The sequence below is a fragment of the Oreochromis niloticus genome, linkage group LG23 (assembly GCF_001858045.2).
Source record: "Oreochromis niloticus isolate F11D_XX linkage group LG23, O_niloticus_UMD_NMBU, whole genome shotgun sequence".
In the NCBI taxonomy this organism is placed as follows: domain Eukaryota; kingdom Metazoa; phylum Chordata; class Actinopteri; order Cichliformes; family Cichlidae; genus Oreochromis; species Oreochromis niloticus.
Genome location: NC_031986.2, coordinates 33,547,365 through 33,557,600, shown reverse-complemented (window position 1 = coordinate 33,557,600; position 10,236 = coordinate 33,547,365). Strand labels below are relative to the sequence as shown.

At 38.7% G+C, this 10,236-nt stretch overlaps 1 protein-coding gene across 7 annotated transcripts in view; it reads right to left on the bottom strand.

Moving 5' to 3' along the window:
• Nucleotides 1-307: 307 nt before the first annotated feature.
• Nucleotides 308-10,236, bottom strand: part of gabrg3 (gamma-aminobutyric acid type A receptor subunit gamma3) — a 79,470-nt gene continuing 69,541 nt past the window's right edge. For all 7 annotated transcript variants that reach the window (XM_025903045.1, XM_025903046.1, XM_025903047.1 and 4 more), the window contains 3 exons: nt 7,947-8,099; nt 5,187-5,386; nt 308-4,192 (listed from right to left, as the gene is read on the bottom strand). In XM_025903045.1, coding sequence (XP_025758830.1) covers nt 3,911-4,192; nt 5,187-5,386; nt 7,947-8,099 — 635 coding nt within the window. In that variant the 3' untranslated portion in view covers nt 308-3,910. The remainder of the gene's footprint in view (nt 4,193-5,186; nt 5,387-7,946; nt 8,100-10,236) is intronic.

Below are 10,236 nucleotides of genomic sequence, written 5' to 3'. Positions count from 1 at the left end.
CCGAACATCATACAGAGCCAAGCTCACAGTAACTTAGTGAGTTTAATGATACCACTTCCATGTCTGTTTCTGTTGTTTTAGTTTCTATTGCCTGATAATACAAAGCGTGGAGAGTCCATGAACAGGCAGATCTCATCTGGCAGGTTACAAACTGACCGACTTGTGAATCCTGGTGATTGTGCCGGAGAAACAGAACTAGCGTGAGATCTCCTTTACATGTCCGCCTTCTTTCAATCAGCTGTTTGACAAAAGCAAAGCGAGGCCTCCAAGAAGGAAGAACTGAAGCATGTGTGGGTTTTTTTTTTTCCATCTTTACATGGTAATGTAGTGTAAGAGTGTAAGGTAGAGCACCACTCAGAAAATCTTATTGCATCGCCCTTCATGTGTCAGCAGAAGGGAGTCGGGGCACTGTCACATCTGGGCAGCTCCGCTAACACAAACATGGATCATAAAAGTACATTTTTGCCCCCAAATTAGGACAGAGAAAATGATACGTGGCTGTTCAAGTTGAGAAACAAAGAGAACAGAAGAAGTGCTTTCAGCATTTTGTGTTTGTTGAAGAAACACATTGAGCACGCAAACCAACATTTTCATTTTCATTCATTTTAGCTGCTGGCATAGTGGGCGGCACTTTACACCAGTGTTGACAGAGTTGACCCTTTTTCTGTGTGGAAATCCTGAAAATTTTCTTTCAATATTCTTTTGCACATTGACATTTCCCATTTTAAGATGTCATTTAATTAAACTGAAGCAAATAAAGAAATTTAAAAAAGCCTTGAATTCATTATTCACGTATGCGTTCCTGTACCATAACTCAGTGTCAACCCTGGTAGAGTACAAGTTTTTCCAACATACCACACCGTGCTGTTTCCTCAGTATTAAAACATTAAAATAACCATTTCAGGGTTGCTCAGGCATGTCTGAATAAACAAATGAGAGGGCACCTGTGTGAAATATTTGGCACAAACATAGCAAATATAATTAAAAGAAAAAAGCTGAAAAAGGGATATAAAAAGTTCCGACTTGGTTTACTGCCAAAAGCAAAGGAGTAACCGTTGCTGAAGTGAGGTCTTAACCACGCTGAGGTTATTTATCAGAGGTAAATACATCTTTCTGGTGTTCGTCTCAGCTCAGGGTGGGCTACGCTAAGGCAATTCAACGGTCGCTAATGCCAGGTGGAAACACGGAAATCAAATTATGATACAAACAGTCCATATTAAAACTATAACTCTATTTCTAACGTATCATAGCCTCTTCAGCGTAATTGTAACTGTTTATTGCATGCAAACAGAGATTGGTGATTGTAATAAGCAGGATTATTATATTTGTGCCTACAATTATGTACCAGTGACACCCATTACATTGAACCTAGGCATTAGTTAAACAGCAGAGCAAACACTATTCTTTGCCTAGTTACTTTATCTAGTGTGTGCTAAGGAGTGGCTGCTGTGTGACGCCAATACACGGTGTGAATATGCTCATGTAGAAAAAGAACACTTCCATTATAAGCATGGCTGCCTCGGCTCCCAGGGTGTTTCATCTCAAAGGAGCCCAATCTGTGACAATCCAGCTGGTAGACATAAACAGTTTTGTTGCGCCTGCTGCCTGTAAATACATTTAACCCCAAATTTTCCACCCCCAAAGCCTCCACATCTTACTGCAAATGTAAAAGAAAACTTCCATGTTCATTCCATATGTGTGACTCACATTGATCAGCAACAACTCACTGCTAAGGTTTCTTTTAAAAGAATAATTACACATTCTAGAATATTTTGCCTCCATGTCCAGAGTTAGATGATTGATTGAAGCAGGTTCTGGGTTTCGTTTGGCCTGTTATAACCTGACCTGTTGTATTATTTAAGCTCTTTTATGTTATTGTTATATGCTTTATGCTACTGTTTGGTAGGCTGCAGTCTTGTATATTTTGTCTGTGCTGTCTCTGGGTTTTTATTAGATAAGAGGGAAGCTGGTTTTTATTGTTTTGGTGGGAACTTAAAATGAGTCTAGGTCAGGCCTAGCATCCCTGGATATTATAAATGTTATTTGTGTTAATAACTGCATATTATTAATCTGGTGCTGGCATAGCTTTATTAGATCCTTCTTGCATTAAAGGTTGATAAAGTTTTACTTTTTTATGACATACTTTATTTTGTACCAGGAATATTTATTTAAATTCAACCCAAGAACTCTAATGTTGGGTGATTTTAACTCACACAATGAATAAATATCATTTAGTGGTAATTTCCAATAGAATTTAAATGATAAAAAGAATAAAAAAAATTATATTCAGCAGATCATTTTCTCCCTTCAGAATAAACGCTTTTGTGTTTCTCTCGCCCAGAGTTTTCTGTAATGCAGGGAGACTGTGCCTTCACCGGACAAGGCTCACATGTCTCAGGACTGGGTGGACCAAAAAACAAGCTCTTTAATTCATTTTTTTAATGATTCCTACATTTTTGACTAATTCTAGAGCCATTTTATTTCATTAGATCATATATAAGGGGAAATAAAAGAAGAGTACTTCAATTTGTTATGTATTGTTGTACTTTAATATATTTTGATGGAAAGTATGTTTTATACTCAAAGCTAATGTTACAGAACTGCACATTAGTGTTATAGAGTTAAATGGGATAATTTTAACTGAAGCCACATCTTTGTCATGTTCCTATAGATTTATTGGTGTGACTGATGTTGGTCCTGCCAAACTAAGTGAAGCAGAGTAGACTTATTCTCGTATGTGCAAAAACCAAATTGCAGGGAGGCCAAAGTCATAAACTCCAAGAAGGTAGTCTTTATGCTAAGCTAAACGATCCAGCTGGGACCTCTAAATTTATATATAGGTCCTGGAGGAAGTCTTCTTATCTAATACAAGAAATTCAACAGGTGTATTTCGCAGAATATAGAAAAAGTATTCTTTCAAAGGAAAGTATTTTTTCATAAGCACATACATGTGGTTGTTGATCTCTGTTGGCTGGTTTTTTGTACCAAAGACAGACTTTTCTTCAGTAATTTAATTTTCCTTCCCCCCCCCCGGTGTAGAGTAAGTAAAACCCACAGTTTGACTTGTTACTATAGTAACACAAACAGTATAAAGAACCATTGAAAGAATTGGTTTAACACCATAAAATGTAATAAAAATATACCAGTAAAGCACACGCTGTTATCTTGGCTGTCAAGTTCATTTGAATCGTCCATTTACCAGCTTGATCTTTATAACATACAGAGAACTCAAAGTGTTGTGACGAAGGAGGGATGAGCCATGTCTAGTGGCTGAAAGTCATAATCAAGTGATAAGAATCTAATAATCCTTTGTGTTTTCCAAGAAATGGCCATTTTTTAAATGGGGTTCTGAATGAGAATAGCCATAATCAGTCAAAACCAGGCTCTTCTATTTTTCTTAATAAATCATTATTCCCTGATTATTGTAGCAGATAGTATCTACCCCTCCAGAGGAAGGCACTATGAATGGTTTGAACGTCCTTGGATTTTCATCATCTGGATCTGACTGATGGCTGGATAAAAGCATTCCCTACAACACAAGCCATCCTCCTGACTGAGGAGTCTGGGACACATTTTCTTCTTCGTCTTCAAGTCGTCGTTAGTGCACAGTCCATCCTGACATCCCTCTGTGTACAGCATATGAAGAGAGTCACTATTGTGATGTATTCTCATACCTGAAGTCACTGAGGCTGAAATCTCTGCCAGGCACAGGGCTGCGCACACACACAGACACGCACACACACACGCACACCACAAACGCACAGTCCTCCTGACTGTGTTTTCATCTCCAGGTAACTGCTTCAGGGTCCACAGGAAAGAGTTTATTTGGTGTTACCTTTTATTCAGATTGAATTACCTCTGTTAAGCTGCACTGTCCATCTCCTGAAACCAAGCAGGCACCCTCAGTGTGCTAAAGGTAGAGATAGCCTACCCAGTAGACGATGTTGAAGAGTAAGAAGGAGGTGGGGAAAAAAACGCGGGAGTATGCGTCCAGTTCATGTACATCTATGTGGACGCGGCCTCTCCTCCATCCGCCTTCTTTACACTCCTCGAAACAGCAGAAGAAGCTCTGGCAGTCTTTTCCGTCCAGACACTCGTAGACACAAGCATCTTCAAATTCCTGCCAGTACATGGAGTTGTTTAAAGCGATGACTGTGTGTGGAGGAGGTCTCACATCGAGGACTGAGTAGTTCTGAAAATACAAGAAGTCTTTTGAGTACCAAGTGCTTTCCCCCCATCACATTAGAAGTTTTTAAAGCACAACATTGTCCAGAAAGTTTGATGATTACAGATCTGAAGTCCAATAGGTAGCCATTTAGTCTCAGTAAGATTAAAGTATTCTGAGGCAAAATAACTTTACGTCTTTATATCCATTGATTATGGTTTTCGACTGTGTGTTTTTGTGCCCTTGTTAGGGCAGCTCAGTCTCGACACACTCTTAACATGTCTAATATCTACATGTTCTCCAAGAGGGAAATAGTGAGTGCAGCAGTGGCAGTAAATCATTTTTGCCATAACACGGGCAGTAGCCTCTTAAAGCCCGAATTAAAATGTCTTTATATCTATTTTTTTAAATAATCGTTCATAATAACCTGCCCTGCAAGGAAACTTTGAAGCAAAATGAAAGAGTAAAATTCTCTGAGTCAAACAGCTTTCCACCTGTTGATTAATCTGCAAGCTGTCAGAAATAATGTCTAAAAATCTGACAGCCAAAGTTTTCACACTGCAATCATGATGCTGATAAAAGAGGCTGAAATATGCACTACATGCTTCGTGTAGATACTTTGCTGACATGAGTGGACAAAGTAAAAGAACATCTGAGTCTGTTGTGTGTCCACTAACAGTGTCTGGAAACATTTTCATGTGCGACACTAAGTGTAAGATGAGAGCACAGGACATGAGGTGGACTATTTGATGGCCCGCCTGTCCTGTAAAATATGGTCCTATCAAAGTGCGTAGATAAGGCACCATCACATCATCTCATCTCTGAGCACTTTTCTTACTTCAATCCTTTGATAACAGAACTGAAGCACTATCAGAAAAAAGCTACTTTTCTAACATGTGACAATAATCCTGTGCATAAAGGCATCACCTCGATCTACATTTTACCGTTTTCCTCATAGTTCACCGACCTAACTCAGTGAGACTATTTAACACATCTGTTTGAAATACACAAACTAGCTCACCAGTCTTTTCGGTTCCATGTAGCTGGGTCTTTGAACGCTGTACGAGTAGTAATTTAACGTAGCGTACTCCATCAGAGCAGCAAAGACGAACAGGAAGCAGACGGTGACAAACAGGTCCATGGCGGTGACATAAGACACTCTGGGCAGTGATGTCCTGGCCACGGTACTGAGAGTGGTCATGGTCAGAACTGTGGTTATACCTGAAGGACAAACAAAAGTCGTCTCAGTCAAACACAAGTTTTTTGGATCTGTTTCCACTTTGAATGACTTTGGTCCAAACTGAGTTTTGTTGTTTGCTCTTGCTAACCACATCACTATAAAGTGATACAATGCCGACATTAAAATCTCTATGGACACTTGAGCTGGTGATGCAGAATTATAACAATAACTGTGGAAAAACAACACAAAAAGCATTGCGTGTTCAGTGTTTCAGACAGTCCGACAAAAGCCAGGCAGGACGAGGATTACACAACCCGAGAGAATTCTCATCGACATAAACATCGACACATCTCTGAGGTGTTTGCCTCGAGATCCTTTATGATCACATTAGACGTTGAGATGCAAGAAAACACTGATGGTTTCATTTCAATGAAAGTGCAGCACTGAAAACCCTGATGAGTACACAAAGACAAGGTGGTAGCAGTGAAGAGATCAGTGATACTGTTGCTTTAAACACAACAGATCACCACAAGCAAAGAACCCGTTTGTTAAAGTTGCCTTACAGTGCTGATCACCAGCTCCACATATATAGTATTGGACTCTAGAGTAGCTGTGCGTGTTCAAAACAGGTGTAGCCTCTCAGTTCATCCTCTGTCTGTAACAAGCTGTTTTAGTTCTGTATATTTTCCTAGCTCCTTCTCGATTTATGGGGTGTAAGGCAGGTGTGGGTGGGTTGGGGCTGGAGCGTATCCCAGCTGTCGCCAGGTGAGAGGTGTACAACCCAGTTACCAGTCTATCTATCACAAGGTTAACAGAAGGACAATGAGAACCATTCAAATCCAATTCAGAATCACCAATTTATCTAACATGCATGTCGTTGGACTGTGGGAGGAAGCCAGGGTAGCCAAAGAAAACCCACACAAGGAGAACATGCAGACTCCACATGAAGAGTTCCAACTCAGGAACCTCATGTTGTGAGGAGACTCTCCTAACCCCTGTACCTCCTCTGTATTATAAATAATAATAATCATGGTCAATCATACTAACAGCACGTAAAAACAAAAAAGTGACAAAGAAGGTGACTGAGTCACTTTGTGTTTTTGTCAACATCAACAACAACACTTGTGTTTGGGGTTTGATGCGACTGATGGGCATGAATAATGATAATGAGCAACACTTCTGGGAATTCGTCCCATGTAAAAATGACAGAAGCGTATTTACGTGCAGTCCTCCAAACACACAGTTATTTCTAATGTTGTATTAATTCATATTTTCCTATTAATTTTCATGGCTTAGTTACAGTAGGCCTTTATTTTATTTTGCTTGTGCTATTTAGTCGTGTTAGAAGCCAAGTGTGTCATTTATGTGACAAACGATGAATTAATTAGATATAATGAAGACGTCTATCCCTCCAGCATCTCTGAATAATTTCATTTGTTCGCTCTCCAATCTCGCTCCTCTGTGAGCTTTAAAGAGATGCCTTTAAAGGAAAAAAAAAACCCATCCGTTACTGTTTCACTGAGGTTCCTATGGTAACAAGCTGGCCCCATCTATTTCAGGCGGACATCTCGCACTTTTCCTTTAGCCTCTGCTTGCCACAGTGATTACTCTTACCTGGCTTCTGCTGATGCTGTGACAGAGTTTTTCCTCTAAACAACAGCATGAACAGCAGGTTTGATGAGAGGAACGTCTCGGAGGCATTTTACTTTTTACTGACAGCTTAAAATGTGAAACTATGAGGTTCTGTAAAGAAATGTTCATAAGGTATAAGCATGCTATTAAACAAAGTTAGAAGTGTAAGTGTGTAAGTGAACTGAAATGTTCGCTGACCTTGACTGAGGCCTAAAGGGGCTTTATCTTTACTCCCACACTGGCCTGGCTTGCCAGATACATTTACAATCAGCTTACATCTAAGATCCATTCATTATCTTCGTTCTTCCTCCCGACTTGCAAGCGATTGATCGGCATGCTTTAGAGCAAAGATGGCAGATTAAAAGCACTCGTTCATTTTCTAACTTTGTGTGAGCGTACAGTATCGAACACGGTGACGGTGGGCGATACAGGGAGCCTTGTGACACCGAGCTGTAGCATTTTCCTGTTTAGCTCCAATAACAGCACATTCATCAGCAAAAATATAATTTCACACAACAGTGGTAAAAACAGCTTACACAGCTACATTTAGAAGGCTTATAAATTTGAAATTTTAGTGGATAAACTCAGCATTTTGTCCAATCCCTTAACTGAAGGCTGGGCCAATATTTCCTCACTCAGACGTGAATAATGGAGAAAAAGAGAGAAAATAAAAGTTGTTACCTTCACAAAAAATGTTCCACAGGACTGCACAACAACAGAGAGCATGCACGAAAGAGAAAAGGCATAAAATAAAACAGCAGACAGATGGAGTGATTTTAGTGAAAAATATCTGAGAAGCAAATAAAGATGAATCCTCTTCAGAGCAAAAACACATAACCAAGAAATGCAAACTTAAATGTTGTAAATAGGATGTTGAAGTAATGCTTCCTGCAGTATTTGCATGTATTTAATGCGGTGCAGTACTGTTCCTTTAAAGACAGACCCTCAGGTGCCACCAGTCCACTGTACCTAAAGCTGTTCTGGCTGGAGTGGCATCTTTTTTAATCCAGAAGGACACCCAGGACAAAACCACAGTGAGGATGCAGGGGATGTATGTCTGGATGGTGAAGTAGCCCATTCTTCTGCTCAGGTCAAAGTACACAGTCATCACCACGTAGTCGCCTGTGTGTGAAAATAACAACCATGTGAAACTTCTGGATGGTTCAATCAGTTGTACTGATCATGTAAAAAATTCCACACAGTGGGTCAGATTTACTAAATGTGGCAGTACAGCGTGCAAATCCCCCAACAGCGCTCATATGGTAGGTGTGGTTATTTCATTTTGATATTAAGTGCAAAAAATAACACATGTTAAATACTGGTGCAATTAACCGTAAACTACATATCGCAAACCTTATGTGACTTCCCATAAACAAGATCTTGTTACTGTACTCTGTAAATAGAGAAAAAAATGTTATGCCAAAACCCAGTTTGTGCTGGGGCAAGGCGTTAGTAAATCTGGCCAAAGAATGCAAGCTGACAAAGATTGTGGAAAAGTCTACAAATGTCTAAAAAAACAATAAAATAACCTTTAAGGTCACTTATCGTACACGAGTTACACAAGTTCTGTTTAAATGTGCAAACTGTTTTTCAACTACAGACAGTGTAAAAAAAAAAAAGTGGTCTAAAAAGTATATCAAAAGTGCCCTAAACATGCATTCATTTTAAAGGCCACCAGAGGGGCGTGATCCATTGTTGCAAAAAGACTTTCTTTTTCTATATAAATAAGTACTGTTTGTGGTTTATGGGCTCAGTAACTTATTTCAGGTTATGCTGATTAAAACATCAAGTTCATTTTGTACATTTTGATCATTCCACGAGGAAGATTATCCAGGGTATGCTCACTGGCTAAGGACTTCCCATTTCCCGTTCCCCTTATCACATCTGGTTTCAAAACGCAAAGATGGCAATGGCAAAAAAGCTGCTATCGAGGCTTCATAATGAGACTTCACGAGCCAATACATGATTTCTTGTATGCTGTCTGTGGTTTTACTTTAGTCCTTTAGATTTGGTGCAGTAATAAAATATTTGTATATGATTTGAACATAAATTTCTAATTAGGATTAGGATTCAACTTTATTGTCATTACACATGTATAAATACAGGGTAACGAAATACAGTTTGCATCTAATCAGAAGTGCAAGAGCAGAAAATGCTTTAAGAGCAGATTATATACAGATAAGGGTAGTATAAATGGTGGAATAGTTATGAACAGATTATGTAGAAATAAGTTAAGTATGTTTATATTGCTATAGCATTAAATACTGGTTTTATAAGTTAAATACACAGTTTGGCTGCCTAATCTGTCCAATTATGGCCCAGTATAGACTGGATGGAAACCAGTGCTGGCTCTCCAACACAGATCCTGTAGGATTAATATTGACTACTTGACCAAAAACCAGTGTGTGATGATGAGCAATGTAGTCTGCATTTCTACCTGCACATCAGATTAATTACTTTGAAGTTTTTTGGGGGCTGATTTATTTATTTATTTATTTATTTTTGTGTGTGTAGACAGGTTTACACTGTTAATTTGTAATTATGTGATAATGACTTTTTAGGCCATGTTACAGAAAAATGCAGAGTTATTGTAATGAGAACTGTAATAAATTAATTAATTTATTATTAAGTAATAATCCAATACCTTTTAAAAAAGTAACAATTATCAACTTTTTTTTTTAACCATGGCAAATGAAAAGATACTGTTGCACATGTAGCCGGGTGGAACTGTGAGATGGGGTAACACAAGAACAACAGACCAGAATCATAATCATCGCTTTGTTTTCCACCTGCCTGACAATTACATGTCTTTAAAGACAGCAGGCAGGCAGCGGGGAGTAACATGTAATCTGTCAGTCATTAAAAATAACAAGATTAGGTAATTCTACTGTTTAATCTAATATAGGCAGCACTGTGCAGTGAGCCTCTATTTCTAAGCATCACAGTCAGTGTAGTTGCCCTCATTGGGCAGTATCACTGTGAACATGGATAAGGACATTTAGATACGTGACAAATAATGGCAGTCTGGTCATATAAAATTCTTTATTGATGGTTTTTGCCATTAATTTAACTTCATTAAAGTTTAATGTTCTGAGAGATTGTTCCTAATTATCAAATTTATATTGGCACCTATATAGATGTATTATAAATTGCTTCGCTCGGATGATAAATGAACGCCTCCAGAAGAAATCTGGTAAGTGAATATTGAGAATTTCTTTTGCCTTTCAGGTATTTCTAAAGTGAGTAATGAAACTTTCCT